The sequence below is a fragment of the Mauremys reevesii genome, linkage group 3 (assembly GCF_016161935.1).
Source record: "Mauremys reevesii isolate NIE-2019 linkage group 3, ASM1616193v1, whole genome shotgun sequence".
Taxonomy (NCBI): Eukaryota; Metazoa; Chordata; order Testudines; family Geoemydidae; genus Mauremys; species Mauremys reevesii.
The window spans coordinates 197,327,368-197,353,814 of record NC_052625.1 but is presented as its reverse complement, the minus strand read 5'-3'; the positions used below and the strand labels follow the sequence as shown (position 1 = coordinate 197,353,814).

The 26,447-nt window shown below is 52.8% G+C and overlaps 2 protein-coding genes across 5 annotated transcripts in view; one reads left to right on the top strand and one right to left on the bottom strand.

Moving 5' to 3' along the window:
• The window catches only part of TRAM2 (translocation associated membrane protein 2), a 78,362-nt gene extending 73,417 nt beyond the window's left edge, over positions 1 to 4,945 (top strand). For all 4 annotated transcript variants that reach the window (XM_039529090.1, XM_039529089.1, XM_039529091.1 and 1 more), the window contains one exon: positions 513 to 4,945. In XM_039529090.1, the coding sequence (XP_039385024.1) occupies positions 513 to 586 (74 nt within the window). In that variant the 3' untranslated portion in view covers positions 587 to 4,945. The remainder of the gene's footprint in view (positions 1 to 512) is intronic.
• A 1,515-nt stretch (positions 4,946 to 6,460) lies between these two features.
• On the bottom strand, positions 6,461 to 24,670 carry EFHC1 (EF-hand domain containing 1). The gene is made up of 11 exons (XM_039530846.1): positions 24,563 to 24,670; positions 20,130 to 20,351; positions 18,434 to 18,721; positions 17,108 to 17,257; positions 15,858 to 16,050; positions 15,231 to 15,451; positions 13,202 to 13,342; positions 11,739 to 11,952; positions 10,133 to 10,280; positions 8,604 to 8,817; positions 6,461 to 6,781 (listed from the first exon to the last, which is right to left on the bottom strand). Exons 1-11 carry the CDS (start codon positions 24,668 to 24,670, stop codon positions 6,710 to 6,712), a joined length of 1,971 nt encoding a protein of 656 aa, XP_039386780.1. The 3' UTR covers positions 6,461 to 6,709.
• Positions 24,671 to 26,447: the final 1,777 nt, after the last annotated feature.

Sequence of the window (26,447 nt, the reverse complement as noted above, 5' to 3'; positions counted from 1 at the left end):
GGAGGGGGCAGCGCACTGAGCCCCCGTGGCTGCCCTTGAGCCTAGGGGCTGCAGGGATCTGGCCGTCACTTCCAGGAGCTGTGCGGAGCCAGGGCAGGCAGGGAGACTGCCTTAATCCCTCTGCACCACCGAACGGATTTAACGGCCCGGTCAGCAGCGCTGACCAGAGCCACCAGCGTCCCTTTTCGAACAGGTGTTCTAGTCGAAAACCGGATGCCTGGCAACCCTACTCTGCCTGTCCAGCAGCGTCGTGCCCCAAAGGCTGTGCTGGGGCCTTGCTCAGGAGCGACAGTGTTCCCTGAGGCAACCCGACCCCCTGCGGTCTGGTGGCACCACGGCACAAGGTGGAAGGGCTGCCAGGTGCTGATGTCCCTCTGCAATCCTGCATGAGCCCAGGGCAGAAGCAGCGGAGGACATGACAGTTCTTACCCCTGGCGCTAAGCGCTCGCCCCCTCTAGGCCAATGAGGCCCCAGTCGAGTGTCCCTGACTCGCTGTGCTCCCCTGCCCCCAGGTTACCATGAAAACGGAGTGGTGAAAGCCGAGAACGGAACCTCCCCGCGCACCAAGAAGCTCAAGTCTCCGTAGAGCTGAAGGCTCGTCTGCCAGGGAGGAGGGCGAGAGACCAGGACTAAGCACCAGCCCCTCCCTTGGCCTCCCAGGTGCTGAATGGCTTGGAAAGTCTCATCTCCCCCCCGCCCCAAACCATTTGCAATAAAACCAAAAAACCTTGCTCTGTCACATGGCCTGCGGGAGCCAGACCCAAACCTCCCGTCCTCTCCTTCCTCTCAGTTTTATCGTCAATCAGCGTGCAATTTTTTTTCCCCTCTTCTTGAGTGTTTTTTCTTCCTGTTGTGTTTTTGTTACAAATGGGATGGTTCCAAGCAAACAATCCCTTTTCTAAAGGAGGTTCTTCCCCTTCCCTCTGGGCATTGCCCTGCGTCCTGGCCTTGGAGGGGCAGGCGGCTGCTTTAAGGTGCCTGGTGACCATGAGGGTAGAGGTTTTGGGAGCTGGGGGAGCCATGCCCTGTGCGCAGAGCGCTTCTCAGTATCAGGGTGGCATCCTTGGGTGGTGTTGCCACGGCTGGAGTTCCTGGGTGAACTGCAGGGCAGCCTTGCATCCAGCAGGATTGCAGAGGCAGGCCAGGTCTGGATTGGACCTGTTGCATCAGGGCACAGGGAGGTGACCTTAGATGTGCTTTGCGTCGTGCTGGAGTTCCGGCAAGTGGCATCCCTAGCAGTCTGTGGCCGGAGATGAGCTCTGAGGCCAGTTCTGCCCACCTCTCTCCCTCCCCTAGGTGCGGTGACTGGGCTCTGCCTCTGCCCTGCAATTCCTATTGTCTTACTTGGGATGATGTCACCCAGGGAGTAGCTCAGGCCAAACTCAGTTGAGGATGTATAAGCCCTGAGACCCCCCACCAGCAGGTCAGCCCTGGTCCCATACCTCACTGCTCCATCAGGATGTGCCGCTTTACCTCACCTAAGTGCTGGCTTAATCCTGTGGCGTTGTGTTCACGTAGCACTCGTGCTGCATGCAGGAGAGCAGATTCCCTGCCACTCAGAGTTTATCTGTAATGGGGCCTTTCACCTCATGCCTCACCGCTGCCCTGAGCTGCCCCTGCCATCCCAGGCCAGCTGTGCCCTCTCTGCTCCAGCTGCAGCCACCAGCTTCTGTCTTTCCACTTCACAGGCCTCATATCCCCTGAGGGGATTGTTAATCCGGGATCCAGCCCATGCATCCCTTCCTGGGCTGGGTGGGAATAGCAGAGAGCAGCCTGTGGAAGTGGGAGTGCCTCTCGCCCGATCCATGCCACCGCCCTCCCCAGCTGGTGGATGGAATCGTCTCAAATCTACCTCAGAGGCCGCCTCTTTCATACGATCACTCTCCCTCGACCCCTTGTTGGCTGCGTATGTTGGAAGGAGACGTGCGGGAATTGTTTGAGCGCCCATTGATTCTGTCCACTGCCCTCTTCTGAATGGATGGAGCCGTCCCACTTGAAGGGCTCTGTCAGTGCCACGCGCTGGTCAAGACTTGCCAGGTTGCCCTGCAGCAGAGGGTTTTTCTCTCGGAGGAAGGTTCCCATAAGCCAGACTTTGCAGTGGGCATGGTTCGGTGCAGTCAGGTGACTTGGTGCTTCCCTTCTGCTTCGTTGGGGTGGGAGCTTCCCTCTTGGCAAAGCTGGCTCAGCTGCCCTTTCTGTTGGGGTGATGGGTAGCATTTCCCTTTGGCTGAGCGTGGAGAGGGTGTCGCTGCTCCCAAAGAGGCAGGGAGAGAGGCAGGCAGGGGATAGCAGGGGTGAAGTGTCATGGAATCTCTTCTAATGCAGATTGGGATCAGGGTTCTTCCTTCCTAGCTGGGGTGAGTGACATGGGCCAGAATAAACCAAACACAATGTTCCTGACTTGTTTCATGCTGCTCCCCGTGGCCTTCCTTACTGGAGGCGATTGTAACTCATTCTCCGGCCTTTTGTTTTTTGGGGTGGTGAGAGGAACTGGCTGGCTGTGCTGCTTTCACAGATTTTGAGTCCTCTCCACACCTGTTCTCTCCCCAGCACAGGCAGGGGCTGCCAGTGTGGGAGACAGAATACCTGGGAGCCTGAATGCAGCTGGTCAGATGCCATTCCTCCCCCCATCCCCCAGGAGCTTTGAATGTCAAAGGAGAGCCACTAGCTGGCATCTCCCAGGGATCTTCCTCCCGCTCCCCCAGTATCTTGGAGCAGAGCCCCTGGGAACACCTTGTGACTGTCCCTCCTTAGCCCTGGCGGGACAGATACTAGCAAAGCCAGCGCTTGGGCAGAGCAGTGGAACCGGGCGGGAAAATAACGTTACACCAGCGAGCGAGTGAGCTGGGACCCGAGCTGTTGGCCTCCGGGCCTAGCACAGTTCACCCTTCCATCCCTCTCCCCTTTCTCTTCTGCTCCCAGCCGGGAGGGGATCGCTGAGCCCTGCAGGGAGTGACTGCTCCCCAGATCTCTCCAGAGCCGGAGCTGCCTTGCTTCTCTGATGTCAGAGACTTACTGCAGCTGAGGAGCTGAGCCTCCTGGTTAAAAGGTGGCTTGTTGTCAGATCCAAATAAACCAGGCTGCTGAATGATTCCTTCCCCCCGCCTGCCCTGCTCCAGGCAGCCTTTCCTCTGGCACAAGCCTGCGAGCCCGTAAAGTAGCTCGTTGTCTCTATATACCAAGTGCCTTACATTGCGGTATAGTCTGTACTCTCTTGCCTACGCGCTGCCTCAATAGCTCTGTGCCCTCGGGCTCTGTGTATATGTCTGATGTGTATGTGCCATATTTAGTCACTGGGGAAAGGGACAGTTCACGCTGGAAGTAGCCCCTCATTCTCTATGCCTTTTCGATTTGTAGAATGGTTCCTTCCTCAGTGGCTAAAATCCCCTTCCCTTTTTCTGCCTAGATCGGTCGGCCCCTGCAGTGATGCCCCCTGGCTGCCATTTCACAGGCATCGCTGGGGTCATTTGTGGCTGGAGGGGCTCCCATCCCATCCCTCTCTCCCAACATAGAAACTCTTGTTCCTCTCTCCTCCAGTGCACATACCGTCCCTGGCTCTGCAGTCACTGGTGCAGCTCTCCTTGTATTTCCTAGCAAACCAAAACTTCCTCTCTATCCTGGAGAGCCTCCTCCTTGTAGAGGTGGATTCTTTTCTTTTCCAGTCTCTAGTGTAAACTCTTTCATTGACCAATCCACGTACAAAGGGGCAGAGCGCCGGGGGAAGGGGAGACCCACTTCTCGAATGGGTCCTCTTCTTGGGCCCCATCACACAAAGTGCTGCGCATCTTCTGCAACAGGTTGAGTGCCCCCATCTGCTAGAAAGCTGAGGGCACTCAGGATCATGCAGAATTGGGACTTGGGTCCCGGGTTCAGTGTTATAGCACCGCTACTCCACTCCCTCCTGGGTTGTGCAATAACCCACCTGGATCATGGTCACTCCTCATTGCTTGCATCCATCACCAGACCCTGGGAGGGGAGGATCCCTGAGATGAGGTCAAGTTGTGATAATTGCATGGAGCACAGAATGCCTCCTCACCTGGGCTGTGGCAAAGTCTCTTAAGAACCAGCAGTTCTTCTCCCGCTCCTTGTCCCAGATGGATCTTAGAGGGGTGGAAGTTGGGGAGAATGTAGCATTTTGCAGATCAGTATCTGTTTTTAAAAGAAGTTTGTTGAATGAATCTTCCTTGCTCAACGGGGCATTAAAGTTTCTATTTTTGTAGGATGACTTTCCCCTGCCTATCATACACAGGTGTAGCGAATAAGGGATAAGTTTCTCCCTGGTTTTTCTATTAAGTGGAGGATGGTCTCTCTTCAGAACTAGTCATGAAATCTGTAGATGGGTGGTCTTCATTCCAGTGGATTGGAGTTACAGCTACATCTGACTATGGAGTCCAGTAGTTGGAAGCTGCAGCTACAGCTGACTTCTCTCTATAGTAGAGGGTGTCTACAGCTGTCTGACTGTACAGCTATAGCAGCTCCTTTGAGTGCATAGCAGATGGCTCGAGTTGGCAGTCTTTATATTGACACTATAAACTGGGTCACTCGTCTCCCTATGTCATGTGTACTTCTTGCCAGAGGGAGGGATGGACACAAGACGCAGAGTTTGGGTGGGTCCTTGTATCTCTCTTTTTAACCTGTTTAATTCTGCGGACCAAACTTCAACAAAGAAACTCAAGGAAAATTCTGTTCTTCCATATTTATGCTTTAGTGCAAACGTTCTCTTCCTTTGTTATGTATTTTAATTTGTTTTGGTTTGGGGGGGTTGGTTTTTTTTGGATAACCGTTTCAACTCCCCCCTGACACACACACACACGTTTTTATTCTTCCCCTGTCATTTAAAAAATAAAAACCAATTTTGTACGGAATTTTTTTTGTTAAATGGCTTTTGTGAGCAAACTCTCAACAAAGATATTTTCTGAAATAATAAAAGGCATAGAATCATCAACTGGTGCTTAACACTGCCGTGTGTGTTTCCTCAATTCGCAAATACCTCATTGCTATGACTAGCTATTCTAGTGTTCCCAAAGCATGATGGGACAGACCCACCAGGTATGGCAGAGAAAGGTGCCATCTGCTCCATTCGGTGTTTGACCTTCTGTCTTTGTCATAGACAACACATCTGCTGGTGGCTGGCTCTTCCCATGGCTAGGACCTGTTCCGTGGTTTGGGTGCAGGCAGCGTATATGGGAAGTGATTCCTGCCCAATATGCTGAGAAAGCAAGTGGATTCTGAAGGGTGATTCTATGGCTTGATGCACCAGTGGCTTGTGCTAAGGGCCGCTGATGTCCATGGAAAGACTCTCAGTGATTACAACAGGCTGGGGATCAGGCTGCAGCTCTGGACCTACTGGTGAGGGCTGGAAGCAGGTTCTAGAAGCTGAGGCAGAGCGGAGATGGCCCAGTGGTGGCCTTATCGATGCTCGGAATAAAGAACGACACGGATAGCCCCAGAAGGCGAGAGCCTAACCTAGAGGGTGGGAGCTGGTGTGCGGCTAAGTCCTGTGTGTGGTTGTGTGTTGGAATTCTCAAGTATCTGAGAGGAAATGGGAACCCCCCACTCCCCCCACCCCGAAAAGGGATGGATAAAATAAGCATTTTGCTCAGAAAGGGTGCCTAATGGTGGAGACCTGCACCGTCTCTGTCCTAGTTGCTCCTCATTGGTGCAGTTGGCTGGCTGACCTAGGGCACAATGGGGGTGGGTGGGTCTGTGGCACGTTTCTTCATGTAAGAGGGAGCGACCAGACTTTTTAAACAGGGTGAGAATGCTATAACCTCACCCTGACCATGTCTCTCTCTTCACTGTAGGGAAACAGCATCACTTCCGCATGGAACCAGCATTTCTAGTAGGGCAAATAAAGTGAGAGAACATCCTGTGTGTGGGGGGGTGCGGGGGGGGAGAATATGTATCTAAATCCATTCTATATAACCTGGGGCATGTTATTTAATCTGCTCTGAATCTCAGTTCCCCCATGTGTTAAAATCCCTCCTTTCTCCCATTACTTTGGGTATGGTGGGAAGAGTCTCCTGCAGAATCTAGCCCAGCAGGGCTGTTGCCAGGGCCCTGCCTCTACGGGAATTGCTGTCACGAACCGCACAAGAGTGCAGCATTGAGTTCTGTTTTAAGCCAGCAGAATGCTATTTATTTGATCTTTTGCTTTAATCAGCTATTCAGGCTACTTGGTGGGCGGATTTACAGCAGACACACGTAGCTGCCATTTCGCAGCAGACATGGCTGCCGGGGGCCGGATACCATAGCATCTTGCACAATGGGTCCTGCTCCATGGCTGGGGCCTTTAGGCCCCTTCTGTAGCAACATTATAAACTGAAATGGTACCCAGTTGCTTTTTGCTTCTTGCGAGATTGTTAGTCCTCCTCGGGCAGTCTGTATGAAAGGCCTGGAGCTCTCAATCCATCCAGTCCACCCTGTCTCCCCTCAGAGCCCAGGAAGAGACAACCTGGAACGATGTGGAGTCATTTCTTTAATACAAATGAAGCTTTTTCTACAGGCTCTGCTTGCAGGCCCCGCATTTGGGACATTGAGCTCAGTGAGGCAGGAAGGTAAGTGGGGCAGAGATGAGGTGACCTGGTGCCGAAGGGCCGAGCAGCACTCAATGAAGTGACGGGGGGAGTCTAGAGGTACAACCTTTGAATATGTGTCATTTCAGCTGGGACAGTCTTGGCTAGGTTGTGTCTCCCCTTCCGGGGGCAGCTCAGCAGGAGAACGCTCTGATGAAGTCATGGTAACTGATCTGGTTCTCCCCATGCGAACACAGTCTGATTAGCTGGAAAAGAAACAGCAGCGTGAGGAGAGGGGAGAAGTACAGTCACGGTTCCCTAAACGATAACTCCAGTGAGCAGTTCTGGGGGCCAGGGCAAAGGGCTCCATTCTTCCCTGTAGGGAGTAACCCACCTACAGGAGAGGAAAACTTTCCCTTATAATAAATAGCCCCATTCGCTTAGGAGTAACCTGCCCCATGAAGTTTCAACCCAGTTTTCTCCTCATTCTAGCACGAAGAAGCCAAATGTTCCCTGCCCTTCACCTACAGACCTCGGGGGATCCACAGGAATGGAGAGGGACCCACATGGGTGCCTCTACTGTCCAGACACAGCTCCTAAGGAACCATTTCCCTGTGGCAGCAGCTCCCAGCCCCTGCCTAAAGGCAGCGGAGGGAACAGCATATATGAACTGGCACTGGCTGCATTACCATCCCTGGAGGCTTTTAGGGGGTGGGTTTTTAATGGGGTAGCTAGTGTCTCCTCTTTAACACCATGGGATCATCATAACTCCTTTGAAAGATTTACTCACCCTCTGTCACCTTGTTCGCACGGTCACTTGTGTGATGGATACATACTTGGTTAATTATTTCTGGTTTGGAGGTAAGTGTTAGCTGCTGCTTGGTGCCTGCAGCTCTGGTATCTAGACACGGGCTCTAGGCCCTGGCTTGGGACTCAAAGCTGGGTTCAATTCCTGGCCTTGGCCAGGGTGACCTGGGAGACGTTATTGAATCTGCTCTGAATCTCAGTTCCCCTATGTGTTAGAATGGGGATAACAGTCCCTCCTTCTCCCATTATTTTGGGTATAGTGGGAAGAATCTCCCGCAGAATCAAGCACAGCAGGGCCCTGGTGATGAAATGACCTTGTTGCCTTTACTAGAATACCAAAGAAACAAGTCTTGCTTGAATGCATTATTTTAAATCTGTTTGATCCCTTGGCTACCATCCAATCTAATTTTTGCTAATTTTATTAAGAAAATGGGGGACATAGTCCCCAGGTTTTATACATTTCTTCAGCTGGAGAAGTTTTCTGCACTTGTATCTCTAACAGACGCAGCAGTTTATGCTGAGGAAACCCAAGTTAACATTTGTGTTTGGTTTCTTCCTTCACACACATGGTTCTCGGTCCTGTTCCCTGCGAGGCAGCCTGTAATCTCTGCTGGCTTCTGCTCATGGCCCCATAGCTGTATTGCCATTGACCCATATTAGCTAAGCCCATAAGGTTATCCAGCCTTAGCTGAGGCCTGAGGTGGAGATGGTGGAGATGCCACGCAGGCCTGGGCTTACTGTACCTTCTTGGCAATTCAGCTGGGATGTGGTATGAAAACGCAATTGGTGATCAGAAGCTGCCCTGCAGGCAGAATGACCGTAGTGCCCATGACAACATACCCGTAGAGGAAGGCTAAATACTTGGCTTCCAGTGCTATCTTGGGGCCTATATAGGATTGGATTCCTCCCCTCTTCCCCCCTGCCCCCCAATTCTGTTTAACACACTGGGGTGAAGTGGTTTTCACCTCAGGGTTTGAAGGAATTTCTCCCACCTCTTGCTAGTCCCACTGCCAGATTGTATGTGTGGGTCTCCTCTGCCTCTGGGGCCCTGAGCAGAGAGGCCCAGGGGATGGCACACAGTCTAGTTCATGGCATTGCCTGGGGATGGGACGCTGCCAGCAATTGGGCTTGGCTACCTTCTGTAAATGGAGAGGGAAGCTCCTTTGGAAGAGCCGAGGCAAGTGAGAGAGGACAGTGCTGTGTGTAATATTACGTGGCTCCCTGGTCAACGTTTTGGCTAAAAGCCAAACGCCACACAAGCAGAGCACGCTGCCTCCTGACCTTGTTAACCAGGGCGTCGCTGACCGGCAGGTTGAAGCGGTTGCAGAGGGCAAAGAACTCGGCTTTGTCAAGGAATCCGGAGCCATCCTTGTCATGGTGAAGGAACGCCTCCCGCATGCTGCTGTTACTCAAGTAGTTATGGTGCTTCAGCTGCTCCTGAACCTGCTTCACTAGCTCCTCCAGTTCCTGCCTGCCCGTCCCCGCTGCTGACTGGCTGTGGAGGAAAGAAGGAAGGAAGGAAGGAAATGACTGCATGCAGAAGTCACGCTTGACACAGCTAAGTCCTTCTCTCATGTGTTCCACCAACTAAAATCTCTGGTGGCCAGTTGTGTTCCTGGGGTGGCCAGTTGTTCTTCCTGAATATATACAGGCAGTCCTCAGACTTATGACACAATTGGTTCCTGAACATCTTGTCTTAAGTCAAAAACATCGTAACTCTAATTTCCCATAGGAACAATGTTGGATCGAGCATTGTAAAGTCAAAAGAAGGCGTCATAAAGTCAAAACACAATGACAATTTATAAACGTAAGTGCCATTCGTTGCAACTCCCATGTCATAAAGTTGAGGACTGCCTGTAGTAGGCTTCCAAAGACACGCTCCTTTGAATAACAAGGTCACCTGCTTGGTGCACAGGACATTGGGCTGGAAGGCAGGGGCCAAGAGGCCTCTGTCCAGCTCTGCCCCTTCCCCCATGCCCGTTTCTCTTCTCTCCTTTTGTCTGTCTTGTCTAGTTAGAGCGTAAGCTCCTTGGAGCAGGGACTGTCTCCTTTTGTGTGTTCATACAGTGCCAAGTGGCCCCATTCTCAGCTGGAGCCTCTATGCACTGCCATAAAAATCAGTGGCTGGAGCCCACAACAGCTTGGTGTTGTGGCGTGGTCTCCCAAGAGATGGGATGGAAGCCCTAGCCCCAGGGAGGAGAAGGGACGTCATATAAAATAAGGCTGGACCCTAGACAATAGAGTAGGGTCTCATCCTTCACAGGCCAAGGAGTGGCCCAAATGACCTAATAGCAATGGTAAGAGAACTCTGTTAGGCTTCTCTTAGCCAGAGTGCAACAAGAGGCTGGTACTGTGAGCAGCCACCATTACCAAGCGCCGCCATTCTCCACAGGACTTCTTAACTGCTCCTACGCAGTGCTGAAGAGAAATCTTTGCTACAGGCCTCAGGTCAGAGCCAATGCTCTCTAAGGGAGATTTCAGACTCCTGGGCTGTGGCAGCCCCAGCTCAGCAGTTCTTATATAAGCAGCCTTAGTGGTACCTTGCATACTCTGAATTCCTTCTCTCTGTGTCCAAGGAGGGGTTCCCAGAGTGGAACAATCAGCTGATCAGTCATTAGCCAGCAGTGCCCAGGGTAACAGGCTAGAGCGTGGTGCCATTGGTTAATGACGCTCTACGCAACGTTGCACTAGAACGCACAGCACTAGGGGAGCTACTGCAAATAAATAATAGCCATTTGACCAGCTAAAAGCTGAATGACTTTTTAACCCCAGCTCTCACTGCCTCTCGGGTGCTCGCCATTGAAACCTACCTCTCAGCTGCCTGCACTGCCGTTCGGCGAGGGGCAAAGTGATCCCGCAGAGACTGCAGCGTTGTTGCAGGGAAACTCTCGGCGTTGCTTTCCATGTAATTCAAGACGTACTCGTCAGCATCGCTGATGATAAACCTGTGGCCAAACACTGGGCAGGCGACAGCAAACCAAGTGTTACTCCCGTGTGTGGGCGAGTCACGTTACTGACACAGGAGAAGACAAGGTCCCTGCCCTGAGGAACGTGCAATGTCAGAGCCAAATCAGAGCAGTTCACGCAGTTTTTTATTGTCTTGGTGTAGGAAAAGATCTCCATGAATTCCATGGCCTATGGCAGGAGCCACTGAGTAAAGGCCTCAGGATTGGGCCCAGAGGAATTATACATTTAACACTATTTTCTAACGTGCTTCAGGATCAGGGTTATTTTCCTCCATGGATGAACTGATGACCCAGGCTACTGGATTTCATCTAGCCCAGTGCTCCAGCGTTAACACTTAGAATGCTGGCATGCCCCAGAACACCAGCTACACACGTGCTAAGGAAAATATAGTGCTCTCTCTCTATATATGAGAGAACCAGCTAAATGAACGGAATTACACCATTTTCCCACAAGCTGCTGCATTTTACACTTGATCCAGAACTAACAGTTTGTAGGCAGAGGATGTTGTGTGCAATATCTGTGCAAAAAGGAAGGGCTTGTCTACACTTACCGGGGGATCGCCACGTGGCGATCAATGCATCAGCAGTTGATTTAGCGGGTCTAGTGAAGACCCGCTAAATCAGGGGTCGGCAACCTTTCAGAAGTGGTGTGCCGAGTCTTCATTTATTCACTCCGATTTAAGGTTTCGCGTGCCAGTGATACATTTTAACATTTTTAGAAGGTCTCTTTCTATCAGGGCCGGCTCCAGAGTTTTTGCCGCCCCAAGCAGCAAAAAAACCCAAAAAAACAAAAAAACGCGATCGCGATCTGCAGCTCTACCACCGCCGCTAGAGCCTTCGGCGGCGGGTCCTTTGCTCCGAGAGGGATTAAGGGACCCGCCACCGAAGACCCGGACATGCTGCCCCTCACCATTGGCTGCCCCAAGCAGCTGCTTGCTGGCCTGGTGCCTGGAACCAGCCCTGCTTTCTTTAAGTCTATAATATATAACTAAACTATTGTTGTATGTAAAGTAAACCAGGTTTTTTAAATGTTTATGAAGCTTAATTTAAAATTAAATTAAAATGCAGAGCCCCCCCCAGACCAGGACCCAGGCAGTGTGAGTGCCACTGAAAATCAGCTCGCATGCTGCCGTTGGCATGTGTGCCATAGGTTGCCTACTCCTGCGCTAAATCGACCGCCGATCACTCTCCCATCGACTCCTTTACTCCACCTGAATGAGAAGCGCAAGGGGAGTTGACGGGAGAGCGTCTCCCGTCAACATCGCGTAGTGTGGACCCCGCGGTAAGTCGGTCTAAGTATGTCGACATCAGCTACGTTATTCATATAGCTGAAGTCGTATAACTTAGATTGATCTCCCCCTGTAGTGCATCAGAAAACTCATTTAAAACAATGAGCCTGCTCTAAAGAATAGAGGCTCTAATGGCTCCATCAAGCCAGTTCCAGATCTACCTTCAACCGTGGCACCGATGGTGAGGTCCGCTGGCTCGTAGTAAATGGGGTTATCTGTAGTGGAGCCTGGCTTGGGGACTTTGGTCTTTCCTAAGTATTTGCCTCCAATGATGCCTGAATTGCGGACAGGTGGCTCATAGATGCTGATCATGTCAGTGGAGAGAAAATAGGAGAGGATGAACCGGCGCTTTCTCTCCTCGGGGTTTGGCGATTCCTAGAGAAGGGAAGGACCAGAGTGGGTTGTGTGGTCAGGAAACACGTATTTGGACATTCAAGGCTAGCTGTATACTCACAGATTACTCCTATGCACCCCCAAGCAGCCAAGGACCGAACCTGGAGCTTTCGTTTTTACACCTGTCTAAACACCTACAGCACTTGGTTCGAGCCTGTGCCTAAAGAAGGCAAGAGGAGTAACCAGCCTGCTGCACTGTAATAAAACCACAGACTACGTTCAACACTGGGATATCAGAGGCTCGTTGGACTACTCCCAGCTCAAGGTACTGCTCCGCATGCCTAACTGTGGCAGAATCTGGTCCACTCATTACGTCCACATGCTCAGCACTCCAGGAGCAAGGCATATCCTGTATGAAGTGATTCATCACACAAAGAAGGATTAGCTGTAGAATTAAAGTCTGTACCTCCATGAGGTCTGGACAGATCCCAGCTCCTAACCACAAGACGAAACCCTCTGAGCACGCCACTGGATTTATGTGCTTAGATTAAAATTAGCTTTGATCTGAGCACTAAACTATGGCCTTCAGGAACAAATACAACCAACGAGAGAGAACAGCCATGGCATCCCCCTTAGACTCTGGGAGGGGCAGACATCAGCTGACCCACGGGTAGCATAGGAACTACTGCTACAGCGCAGAGGCCATGCACATGGCGACCCAAAAGCTGCTTCTGTGTGAAGAGCACAGCTCTCAGCTGGGCTCCCTCGCCAGCTTCCAAGCCTGCAAACCGCTGGACAGTCCTGATGTAATGAACCACAGCTGGCTTCTGAAGCTGGGATTAGCCCCGGGGAGGAGGGGGCAGTGTGTACAGGTGCTGGCAGGTGTAACTGGAAGATGATGTAACGTGGCATGAAGGTAGGGGGCGAGGATGCATGAAAGTCAGGTTCAAGTGGCAATACTGCTCATCTGAGCATTGATCCAACACCTACTGAAGTCAAGGGGAGTCTTTCCATTGACTTCAATGGGGGAGTGGTGGAGGCCCATGTAGTATTGTCTGGCCCTGCTTTTATTCTGCCTTACTGTATTACCGCTTGTCCTAAAGGCCATACTGGAACAGGTGCCCATCCTCAAGCAGAGGGCTGTTCTCTGGTGGCTGCTGGAGCTCTTTCTTGTAGCGTTAACATAGGATTAGCACTTGGAGGCAGGTAACCAAGAACACCCCACTTCCCCCAACCCTTCTGATTTGGAGAGTGTAACCAGGTAGCGCTTACTCATGGACCAAGCTCTCACCAGTGCAACTTCATAGCGCAGCACCTTGTGGTCATTCTCTAGCATCTTAATAAAGTTTTTCCGGGGGGGCTGCGGCAGTAGGGAGAAGCAGTTCTGCAGGGAGTCTTCCAGGAAGCCATAACCGTTGTAGGGAGGAATGATCTGCACACAGAAGAGACGGGAGACACACGTGATTACAACTAACAAAAAGACACTGGTCAGGAAGCGGCTCCGGGCAGCCGTTCTCTGCAGTGAGAATTGTGCCAGCACTGAATACCTTCCCCACGGGCAGTGCTGTTTTCCCCAAAGCTGTGCCATGATACCCTGGACTGTACAGCCAGGCAGCACGGGCCAGGGCCTCAGCTGCTATAAATCAGCCGGCCTTCCACGACTTCAGTTACAGCAGCTGGCCCTATGTTTTACATTCTCTAAAAAGAGGCTCTGGAAGAACAAGTCCGAGTTTAAGGCCAGAGGGACCAGCAGGTCATCCACTCTGACCTCCTATCACCACCCTCCCCAAGCCAACAACCAGCATTAGATCAAAGTATACTGGCCTGCAAGAGAGGTGCACCAATCCCCAGAAGCCCCTGCAATGGCAGGGAGGTGAGGGCATTGCACGGTTTCAGGTTTATTGTCTCTGACTCCGGATCAAATGAGCTCCAGCCAAAAGATGTTTGTTTTCCTAGTTCCAAACCCTGCAAATTCAGCCTGAAGCTCGAGGCTCAAGCTGGGTTCTTTCCTTTCCAAGCAACCCTATAATCTTCAAGGGGGTTGCACAGCTGTAACTGATTGAAGCCAACTAACCCATTCTGTTGACAATACAGATCCTGTGACTTAAGCTCCTAAATCACTTAGGCCCAATGGGAGTTAGGAGACTAACTATCTTTGAGGATTTGGGCATTAGGCATCTTGGCAAATGTTACCTATAATCCCATTTCAGAGCACAACGGCTCTGTAATATGGCAGCCGCCCCGAGAGCGGAGAACATGGCCAAACTAACTGACTCACCAACTCAACCTGATCACCCTGCAATTTGGAGGTAACCAAGCTACGCAGATGTTTCCTACATGAGCCGTGACGTTAAGCCTTTCCCCACTGCTGGAATGGCATCCCAATGAAAGTACTAGCCGCTCTGGAATTGCCATAATGGAACAGATCAATGTCCATCTACTCCTGTATCCTCTCCCCACGATGGGCCAGTACCGGACAGTCCAGTGAAAGACATGGGCCCCTTCTGCAATAATGTGCCTACTTGTGTGCAAGTCTACACTGTACAGGAGCTACAAATGTCTCCTTAGCCCAGCCGCTCACCCAACCCCCTGAAGCACGAGGGGTGATAGCCCCTGTACTTTTTAACCGTATGTATTCTCCTTGGCCAAAAGCCTGAGCTGTTTGGTCAGTTTTCATAGAGTCTTTAGTCAAGAAGGTAGTAGGACTCCACTCCCATAGAAATGTAGGGCTGGAGGGGACCTCGAGTCCAAACCCCAGCACCGAGGCAGGACCAAGGAAACCTAGACCATCCCTGACAAGCATTTATCCAACCTGTTCTGAGAAACCTCCAGCAATGGGCACACGTGAATAATTGCTGCTCTGTGAGTCAGGGCTGCAGAATTTGGCTCTGAGTAAGGACCTGTGGCGACTTATTCATATCAACGTCTAATGAGGTTTTTTGGTTTTTAAATCTCAGTACTCAAAGCAAATTCCACAAGTCCACTCAACACTGTGGAAAAGGCACAAGGTTCGTTCCAGAGCATTAGCGAATGTGTTTTGCCTTCCAGCCGCTGTGTCATTCAGCAGTGGAATTAACCTTAGAAGAAGATAGCTATCCAGTACTTCACTGCTATATAGGTTAAGACTCACTGCCCTGGCTGACACACACTAGTCTTTCCCTCTGGCTTCCCCTTAATCTGACCTCTTGAGCAACACAACAACATTAGGAGCAAGTAATTCTAAAAGGCTTATGATAACGGCACTTAGGAGTCCTAAGGGTCTTTGCCCTGTACGGGCTGATGGGTTTCTTCCCCGCCCCCCGTTAATTTTCTCCCAGTACCTGTGGCACTTCCTCTGGTGCCTTCTTCTTTACATCCACTGGCTGGAAGTCAGTGATGCCAAACTTCTCATGATAGAACTGTCTTGTGAACTCATCACAATCATAGATGAAGAAGCTGCGCCCCAGGAGGGTGATGGGCTTGCCAACTGCAAAATCTTTGACCGTGTACCACTCCAGCACCTCCTGATTGGAGATCTCCAGCACGCAGCGGGGGAAGGTTTCTGGGGAAGATCAGGGGCAGAAAAGGCAGCTCAGTGAGCGAGACATAGTCTTTATTACTGCATACAAAGCAAGAGATGAGAAAAGCCTGTCTGAATGTGACATGTATGAACAGCTTCAATGGGCCAGTGGTGTAATGCTGGAGATGTCGCACGTGCTTTGGCAAATCAGCAGCAAAAGGTTAAATGTTTTAAAACCAATTGATTGTTTCTGTTGGAAAGAAATTGTAAACTCAAGAAAGGTTCCTGGGATTAATTACATAGACACTATATTTATAATACGAGATACGCAGGCCCTGCACATGTCCACCCATCTATGCTCATGTAAACACACACACTCTCTCTCTCTCTCTTCCTGCTAAAGAGATCAGTCTACACCAGAGGTAAAATCCCAAGCACAGACTCTTACTCATCTTGTCCACAAAGCTTTTGGGCAAGCGCTGGCGTCTGATCAGCACCGGGAAAGGGTCTCTGCCATCGTTGCGTTCGTGGAGTTCTCGAACCTCCACCGTGTCGTCAGCCAGGTAGTAATGGATGAGGAAAGGCCGGTTCTCGCCAAACATGTTCTCGGTGTCATCCCAGATGGCATAGAAGCGAAGGACCTGCAGGTGTTGGAGAGCCAAGCAAGGGCCATGAACCCAACATGAAACTAAAACATGCCCTGTCTGGATTAGGCTGGTGCGATTTGGGGGCTGTGTATGCAGAAGGATCGTGCCCCGAGCACAGGGGTACCAGTCTGGCTGTGTTAACCACTGGTGAGACTGGCCTTGAAATCCTGCTCTCGTTTCTGGGCTCTGGCCAGCAAGTCATTGAGGGAGGCAGTTCAGAGAAAAGAAGCAGAAATGATTCAGCAGCAGGAGGGTTTTGACTAAGAGAACCAAACAAGCCTAGCTGGGCTAGGCAGCAGCTGAGGGGAGAGAAGACCCATCTACAAATATCTGAAACACCACGGAGGGACAGGAATTATTCAGGGTAGTTCAGGGGACAGGAGGAGGAAGAAAGTAATCAAAGGAAATATTGGGGGAAAATGCCCTAGCACTGTCCCCATGAGATGCACTAGCTGATCCAGTGGGTGGCAGGCATCTTGCTCTCAACCATCAGGCTGCCTAAACACCATAGCTACTCTTGGGTGGGGCTGTTTTGTTGTTTTTTTTTGCCCCGGAGGTCAAAATAATCACACAGCAATGGATGTTAGCTCTGATGTTGCATTGCAGGGTTATAATGTGCCTTTCATGATGGCAGATGTGAAATCAGGAGTCTTTAGATGCCAAACAATCACTGGCCCTGATGCACTCGGGCAAGTGGCTGGTTACCCTACCTGGACATAAGGCTTTCTGGAGCAAGAAAGAGAGAGGAGAATCTACAGTGTGGGCTGAGCTGTTCTGAAGGAGGAGCTCTAGAAGCAGCCAAGCCTGGGGAGAAGGTAAGAGCTGAACTTCGAATTCTCTTTTTATTGACTTCTTTATTGACAAAGCCAGATCCCCAGAGAAGTAGGATGTGTTTGGCCTCTGCACAATGTATGGACTGCATTTGCAGAGCTGCCTGGGGGAGGCACCTGCTCACGAACACCCACAAGAGTTGCATATTAGTACCACTCTGAATCACAGACATACACAGGGAACGACCCACCCCAAAGAAAGGCACCTGCACCCCACTCACCTGCCTGTCAAAGGTCAGAAACTGTTTGAGTTGGTCGAAGCTTGATGGTGTGACGTACATGCGCATGGGCATCTTTCGGAGCTCCGTGTATGGGTCGAAAATCATTTTCTCAGGAGGGTTCAGTTCAATTCCTTGGCTCTCCAGAAATACCTAGAGAAAATGTCTGGGCCATTAATGCTGCGATGGGCTCTTAGGGTCAGGAGGCAAGGAAAGTTCTGGGCTGGGTTTGGGAGGGTATCAGCAGGAGCCTGTAAGCTCACTGTTTGCAGTTGCATCCAGAGGCCCCAATCCCAATATGCTAGGTGCTGTACAATAATCATAGACTCCTCAACTTTAAGGTCAGAAGGGATCATTGTGATCATATCATCATTCATAAAGGTTTTTAACTGTCAGTTGCCTCTTTGTTTCCACGGACCTTGCAGACCTCACCGCAAGCCAGATCTTGAAGTCCCGCCTCAGGAATGACTCGGGCAAACCTCCCATTGGCTTCACTCCTGGGAGATTTGCCAGAGTAAAGACTGAAGGACTGTAGGTCTTGTCCCTTTCTATGTGTCTATTACAAATTGCGAGGGCAAGTCTCTCTTTTTTGGTTTAATTTGCGATGCCCTGGAAGGCGCCAGCTCTGGAAAGCAGAGCCCTATTGTTATACTCACGGCACTCACCCGAGAGAGCCACTGAAGCCAGTGGGCCTGCTCGCCTGCCTACCTCACCAAGATTTGGCCCCGAACACATGCAGCTTGGGAAGCAGCAGCACAAGCTTCCCCACCAGGGAACTGACCCCTGAGTTGGAGAGATCACCACCAGGGCTTAGAAGGAAGAGTCAGGCTGCATGACGTAGTAGTTCTGGCCTTCAGGATGCCAATTTATGCTAAATGTAGTGGCAGGCTTGAGATGCAGATGCTTTGAAATGGGAACTGGACGGCATCATCAACTCATTTCACATAAGCCACCAAACGACCCTAGAGTAATATCAGGGACTGGATCTACAGCTGGTGTAAACAGGCATAACTCCACTGACTTCAATGGTCATTCAGTTCCAGTTTGCACTAGCTCTGTAAAAGAGATCAGTCTACACCAGAGGTTCTCAATGTGTTGTCACAACCCTGCAGGGTGGGAGTGTCAGAAATGGGTGTCAGGGGGTCATGAGTGACCACCAGACCTGTCCCATGGTCTTATGTGGGGTGGGGCCCCAGTATGGAAGAGGCAGAGAATCCCTGATCTTACTCATGTGTGTGCTGGGAACAGAGCAGGGATTCTAGTGAGCTTTGCCCATCGCTAACTCCTAGGATTCTCTTATTCGGCTAGTTCCCTGCATCCCTGGTGCACCTGTGTGAACGGGTCACAGTCGACGATGCGGAAAGTCTTGCCATAGATGGTGATGTTCATGCCCCGATTCAGGTCTTTCCAGTGGTAATGGTCCCCGCGGTCATTCTTGGGAATCCGCTGGCGTTTGATGAGCTTGCCCTGAGGAATACCCGAGTTCTCCACGATGGGCTCCATGACAGACATGCTGTCGTCCTCCAAGTAGTAATAAATACCCACTTGGCGGATCCGGAAATGCTCTTCTGTGGATATAGGAACATCTTCCTGGAAATAGGCATCAAACTTCAACACCTGCAATGTGGGGAAGGACCCCAGAAGGAGCAAAGGAACTGACATGAGTGACGGCATTAATCAAAGATCTTGTTAACTTTTGCCCTCTACTTTGACAGCATGGGTCACTGGGATTAGTACTTATCATGCCATCGAGGACCCCAGAGTCTGACCACAGGCTGACTGCAAGAGCTATCCTTGCTGGTGGTGTTCCTAGAGCCCAATATTTTGTAAATTTTCCCTAGTCCGAGGCACCCAGGGACCGAGTGTAAGTGGCTTGAATAAACATAGCACCTGCCCCCCTGAAAGATCTCCAAGCCCTTTACAGCCAGGGGCCCTGTCTAGCAAGTTGCTCTCCAGCTCCCATTGGTGGAGCTTACTGATATCCATGAGCTTCTCTAAGATGCTCAGCCCCTCAGAGTCAATTTGGCTGCCAAGCTCCCAACAGGGGAAGCCGTTCTCACGTTCTCTGGCTCCACTACTGACGAGGTTTCCTGTGCTCTACTGGATTTGAGACTCTGCTTCGCGCTCCTGCAGTTGCATTTACCCTGCAGGCTGACACCAAGAGCCAGACTGTGCGTGGGGAGGTGGTGGCGAGGGAGGGTCAGGACATAAGGAGACTGCCCTGTCTTGGTCACCCAAGCACAGCCACAATCACAGTTCCTGTGCTTGGGTGAAGCACAAGGAATGTTTCCTCCATAAGACTCCAGGCTGCAAGGGGTGTGGAGTAGCTAGGGCCATGGACTTGCCTGCTTCTCCGTACCAACCCACAAAGCTGGCCAGGCATGCTGTGGGAAGCAGACAGTGCCACCCTAAAAGCTGGCACAGCCTACGCATTCCCCCTTGCACTCTGAGTGGGATTGTAACTTGCTGGGGCATGATCCCTCCCAGCCTCTGCAAGGGGTGGTGCAGTAAGTTCCTTAAGGACACAGTCTGGCCCAAAGCAGATATGCTGACGACGACTAATGCAGGAAGTCTATACGGGGCAGTACAGGCACACAGACGCTGTGGTGATGAGCATGGTATAAACTCCCAGATGACAGCTCGACAATGAGGAGATGCCCCCTTTGCAGGCCCTTTAGGAGCCTGGCTCTGTTGCAGCTCCAGCATAATTTTGCAAGGAGAACGTGAGAGGGTGGGACTTATAGGGAGATGGTATAAAGTGTAGCGTCCGGAGTTCATCTGAGTTCTCTTTAAACTACTGGAAATGTCCTTGCGTAGCTCATGGGGAAAGCTTTGTAATGTTTACTTACTGTAATCCTCTTCGCAAGCAAAGAAAGCCTCTTTCAACCCAGATGTCAGTTGTCTATGACTAAGGACTCCGGTATCTAGAAAATACATTCTCTACTGTCTGTTCCCCAGACCTTGGCATTCACGGCTCACCGCCCTGGGTTTGGCTAGCAATGCTCCTGAACTAAGGCTCTCGTACCTTTTTGTCAAAAGCCACGTGTGCTGGAATGAAGTCGGAAGGTGGGGCCTGCTTGGCTTGCCCGTAGGTCAGCGTGGGTCTCTTGTTGGACAGTTCATCTAATTCGGCCTGGGAGAGCTGGTTCACATAGAGTCGCTCCCTGCCTATCCCCACCGTTGGTAACCGTGAATAGGCAAAGCCATTCCTATAGCCCAGTGTCTGGGAGCGATGGAAAGCCGATTTCTAAGGAAAGCAATTCAACCATTAAATGCAATCTGGCACCAGCTAGATCTTGATACACAAAGCAAATTCTTTCACCAAAAAACAGCTCAAGGTGTCAAATATCCTGAAAAACAGCAGCGCATTTTACTGTAATCTCTTGCAACAATTATTACTTTAACCTTTCCTGGTCCCACTCAGCCAAAGGAGGTTGCAGAGAGGACTGGTGTTTTGGGGAGCAGGCACTGGTTTGGAAATCAGGAGATCAGTGTCAATAGATTCTCCTGCTCCAAAACCTCATGCCGATCTAAAGGAGAATCTCAATTTGTTTTTAGCAGGATAGAACCTCTGCCACACTGTTGAGCCGTTCTCATTCCATGCCATAGAAGGAGGTGGGAACCAGCACACGTGGAAAGAAAACTCCTTCCGAGACCCAAATTTGAAATCAGTTCAGCCTTGAGCATGTGAACAAACCACCCAATGGTTAAGCCTCTAATCCTGTTTCTAATCCCAAAGCACCAATGGCATTCCAAGTACTTGCCCATTTTGTTTTAAACCCAAATACAGTGGCCTCTGCCGGTGCTGCTCAGGACAGAGCAGCAGTGAAGTAAGAGGGTTTATTTAAGGGAAGTTAATGGAAAGTTGCATAAATATTATACTTGCTGCAGAATAACCATTTCTTGGTGGTAAATAAATACCGGGGTGAAGTGGAGGTGTTTGTGGGAAAGACAGCTGAGACAAAACCAGGATGCTTATCTATTAAAGTGGGGAACAGTGTATTTGAGCCCAATCCTGCAGCCCTTAAAGGCACTTAGGCAGTCACCTAGGCACCTAATGGAATTTTTAAAAGTGCTTATCTGCGTCTTTAGCCCCCTAACTGCCTTTACAGATCGGGCTCATAAGGACTCCCAGTGATGTTAACAGGACCAATCATGTGAGTCTGGCTTCCAGATCAGGACTCTCCTAGCAAATGACTGATGTGACTGTAAAGAGACAGCCCTAAATGTAAGCTTCTGCTTCCGGTCTCAGCTATGCCAGCACGTATCTGAAGGAACACCATTGACTTCAGTGCAGTTCCTCTGTTTGCTGGTTTGAAGCCCATTCTCTCCCTCAACCATTTTTTGTCTTCCTAGTGCAAATTGCTGCCACCAGCTCAGCACTTCTGAGCAACCCTTTAATAACAACCCGACTAGCCAACTCCTGCTCGCGGTGGATGTTTTTGCTAGAAGATACGCTCCACTTCAAACAGAAATTAATTCAGCAAAGTTCTCTGGCATGTCCTATAGAGGAGGGGAGGCTAGATGGCCACAGTGGGCCCTTCTGGCCTTCAAATCTAGAAGTCACAGTGATTTACACCAGTTGGCCTGCTGATGTCAATGAAACTACTCACATGCGTATGGCAAGCAGGATTTCTACAGGCCAGAGGAAAGAAACATTTGGACAAGGAACTAGATTTGAGGTTCAAACTTTCAAGGGGCTATAAACAATGGTGAGAAAAAAGTATTTAAAGGGTGAAGAGCTGGGACAAAGCCCTTTAACTGTGTCTGATGGGTGTGGGGGCAAGGAGGGACAGCTCTTCCCTGAACAGCTGACCTCTCAGTGGCTTGTCAGGCTGATTGATTGTGTGCTTCAGAATGCAACTGGCCAACAATTGCATGATGAGCTGAGCCCCATGTTCCATGAAAATCATAATCCATGCAAATGTGAAAAAGCAGAGGAGTGGTTAATGGGTCCTCGGATCCCATCAAGGACAATTGGGGAAATTAGGTCCCATTGTAGGACATTGAGTTTCAAAAGGAAGATGAGGGTATCCAATCAGCAGTAATGGGGTTATCATAGGTACCACTGGGGTATCAAGAGAGCATGGGGTCTTTGCCCAGGGGAGAATCAGATCCCTTCAGGGATAGCAGGCTCTATCAGGAGCCTGGGGGGGCAGATATTCAACCAGTGTGTTAGAGTGCAGTTGGAAGGGTATCTGGGGAACACTACAGCCCATTGGGGGGCATTGGGTTCCCATGGAGGTACCAGAATGCATAGGGTCACTATCGTGGAGTATCAGGTCTCATGGGGATATCAGGAGGGTACAGAGCTATCAGGCCCCATGGGCCACAGAGGTATCTATCCTGGGGATATCAGATTCTCATGGGGGTCCCATCCCTATCAAGGAGGGTGTGAGGACCCATGGGGGTCTGAGGATTACATGGGACTATTGGATCCAAGAGTATTGGGAAAGCACAGTGATCCCTGTCATGGGGTATCAGTTGTCATTGGGTACTGATTCCCATGGGAGGGCACAAGGTTCCCTGTTCTCAGGTTATTTGGTCCCAGAAGGGATCCTGTGCCAGGAAGTGGGAGAGTGGTTTGCAGGGGAACTTGGGTCAGCTTTGGGGGTATCGGGTTCCTGGAGTCAGGGGTATCAGGTCCTGGGGACGGGGTCCAGGGGAGGGGGGATCCTGTATAGGGGAGTGTGTCATCTTGGAGGGGTGGAGATTCCAGGTGCCCGGAAACGTTAGACATTCCAGGGGTATCAGTCTGGGGATATTGGATCCCATAGGGGGAAGGGGGTAGATCTGGTCCTGGGATCAAGGTGATTGGGTCCCGGGGATAGTGATAGTGGGAAGACATGGGGATCAGGTCTGGAGGATAGCTGTCTGGCAGTATCTTGAGATCAGGGTGACCAGACAGCAAATGTGAAAAATTGGGTGGGGGGCAATAGGAGCCTATATAAGAAAAAAGACCCCAGAATCAGGACTGTCCTTATAAAATTAGGACCTCTGGTCCCCCTACTTGAGATGAGGGGTATGGGGTGCGGGGGGAGGGGAGAATTGAGTTCCAGGGTCATGCACGTTGGTCCATGGATATCAGATCTGGGGGAGGCGATTGGGTCTCAGGGTCAGGGGTATCAGTCCACTGGTATTAGGTCGCAGGGGGGACTGGGTACAAGGGCCGGGGGCTGAGGGAAGGTATCCGGTCCTGGGAGAGTTTCTGTCCCAGGGGGCTGAGGGTGGAATTGGGTCCCGGGATTGGGGGTATCAGCCGGGGGTACCAGGTCTTGAGTTGGAGGTATCGGGTCCCAGGGGTATTGGTTTGGGAAAGGATCCAGTCCCAGGCTCAGGACGGGGAGGGAATTGCCAGAGGGATTGGGTCCCAAGGGGTATCCGGTTGCAGGGAGGGATTGGATCCTGGTGGGATGGGGGGGGCGGTTCCAGGGAATCGGCCGGGGGAGAGTATCGGATACCAGGGGAATGGTCTGTGGGGGGACCGGGTGCCAGGGGCCTCGGTCCGGGAGGGGAGGAATCGGGTCCCGGGGTGGGTGTCCGTCCAATGGGGGGAGGGAGACCGGGTCCCGGGGGGGTTCAGTCCGCTGGTGGTGGGAGGGAGATTGGGTCCCGGGGGGAGGGGTGTCCGTCCGATGTGGGGGAGACCAGGTCCCTGGGGGGCTCAGTCCAGGGAGGGAGGAGACCAGGTCCCGGGGAGGCTCGGTCCGGGTGGGAGAGAGATCGGGTCCCGGGGAATCGGGTCCCGGAGGGGCTCGGTCCAGGGGAGGGTCCATCCGATGGGGAGGGAGACCGGGTCCGGAGGGGGCCTCGGTCGGGGAGGAGACCGGGTCGGGGGCTCGGTCCGGGGAGGGGAAGGTCCGTCCGATGGGGGGGGAGGGAAACCGGGTCCTGGGGGCAGGGGCGGCTCTAGACCCCAGTGCGCCAAGCAGGCGCTTGGGGCGCGCTGGTCACCTGCCGCAGGCATGCCGGCAGGAGCTCAACCGGAGCCGCGGGAAGAGAGCCGCCCCTGTCTGGGGTTCGGGCCGGTGGGGAGGGAGCTCGGGTCCCGGGAGGGAGCTCGGGTCCCGGGGAAATCGGGTCCCGGGAGGGCTCGGTCCGGGGGAGGGTCCATCCGATGGGGAGGGAGACCGGGTCCGGAGGGGGCTCAGTCGGGGAGGAGACCGGGTCCGAGGGGGCTCGGTCGGGGAAGGTCCGTCCGATGGGGAGGGAAACCGGGTCCTGGGGTTCTGGGCCGGTGGGGAGGGAGCTCGGGTCCCGGGAGGAGCTCGGGTCCCGGGGCGGGGAAATCGGGTCCCGGGAGGGGCTCGGTCCGGGGGAGGTCCATCCGATGGGGAGGGAGACTGGGTGCGCAGGGGTTCGGTCCGGTGGGGTGGGGAGAAACCGGTCCTGGGGGTTCGGTCCGGTGGAGGGGAGATCGGGTCCCGGGGACACTGCCGGGGCCCGCGCTCGCCTCACCGTGGGGTCGCTGAAGGCGCTCCGGCCCGCGGGTGCCTGGCGCGGCGGCTCCGGTCCCCAGCCTGCCCCGGCGCCAGGCAACGCCGTCACCCTGGCAACCGCAAACATTCCAGCGCTCGCTAGGCGCGCGGGCGGCGAGGGATGCGCCGCCTCTGGGCATGCGCGGTGCGTGCAGCCGGCTCCTGCCGCGGGAGTCGGGGGGTAGTGCGAGTGTTTCCCGGGGGGGGGGCTTTGCCCCGAGAGCGCTGCCGAGCCCCACCTGGCAGCGCCCCCACCCCGGTGCCAGGGTGCAGCGCAGCCAGCGCGGGGCTGGGCTGGGACTCGCTGCACCAGTCCCCTGCACCCCCGCCTGTGCACCAGGTCCCCTCCACCTGCTGGGCGGGGGGGGTGTGTGTCTCACACACACCCTGGGCTGGCCAGGCCCCTGCCCCGCTGGGACTGTGCACCAGGTCCCCTCCACCTGCTGGGCCGTCGGGGGGGGGGGGGCTCTCACACACACCCTGGGCTGGCCAGTCCCCTGCACCCCCGCCTGTGCACCAGGTCCCCTCCACCTGCTGGGCTGGAGGGGAGGTCATGCCATTCAGGTGTAATTGGGGCGGGGGCGGGGAGAACGGTCCGGCTATTGTGAGGCACGTTCCTGGCTTATACACTACCCCGGTGGCCTGGGCTAGCAAACGGATCTGAGTCCTCCCAGAGGCCTGCCTGACCTCAAGGACTCCCCTTCCATTCTCCTGTGTGACAGAGTCCTCATAACCCCAATAAGGCTGGGCCCAGCATTCCTGAGGGGCTAGACCCGCCCCCCCGCTCTTGTTGTGGTCACGTAGAACAGAGGCTAGGGTATCCCCATTCCGGGAGCCTCTCTCCACTCTGGATGCTTCCCTGGCTCACTGATCATTACATATAGTTCAAGCAAATACAATTTATTAAACAGCAACCAATTTAAATAGAAAAAATGGGACAGTTTAAAGGCCATCACCCCGCTCTGTGGCATGGAGACATCACAAACAGCCATCTCTAGAATGTCAGGGAAGTTCAGTCTGTTCATCAGATGTGCCAGGCCTCCTTCCAAGGCCCTGGCTGTGCTGCAGGGATGCTGCGGGTCGAACACTTGCTCTGGCAGTGGGAGATCTCTTCTTCCCAGCATCGTCCCCCAGTTGGGGTTATGATCCCCTCCAGGTCTGGCCTGCAAGGCCTCTTAGCTAGAGGTGTCTCCCTGCGTGGGGCCCGCTGCCCAGGGTCCCACCTCGCTCTTCCCAGCTGCTCACTGCACTTGGCTCCGGACTGCTCCAGCCCCACCACTGCTGCTTCTCCACCTCCAGCATAGCTCTCTGGGCGGCTTCTCTGGATCTGGTTGCTTCAGCTCTGCTCCCAGCACAGCTCTGGGCTGCTTCTCTGGCCCCTCTGGCTCTGGCTGGTGAGACTCTGCTCGTCAGCTCAGCCTGGGCTCCTGCTCTCTCCTTAGCCCAGCACCACTCTGGCCCAGGCAGGCAGCTCCAGCCCACACAGGAGGGGACCCCTGGCCTCCTGACTCCATTAGCCTGCCCCCGTCAATCAGGCTGACCTGGAGTGTTGGCCTCTCCCCATTGTCCCTGGGGAACATCAGTCTTAGGGTCCTGGTTTCCCATCAACCCTTCCCCTTTTGGTACTGGGAGTTGTCCAACCAACCTCCCCTCCCACTCCACCCTTACTTCTGTGCTGCCTTCACAGCTGGGCGGCCAGAGAGTGGCAGCTGTTGGCCAGGTGCCCAGCTCTGAAGGCAGAGCCCTGCCAGCAGCAGCGCAGAAGTAAGGTGGCAATACCGTACCATGCCATCCTTGCTTCTGCGCTGCTGCTGGCGGCGACTCTGCCTTCAGAGCTGGGCTCCTGGCCAGCAGCTGCCACTCTC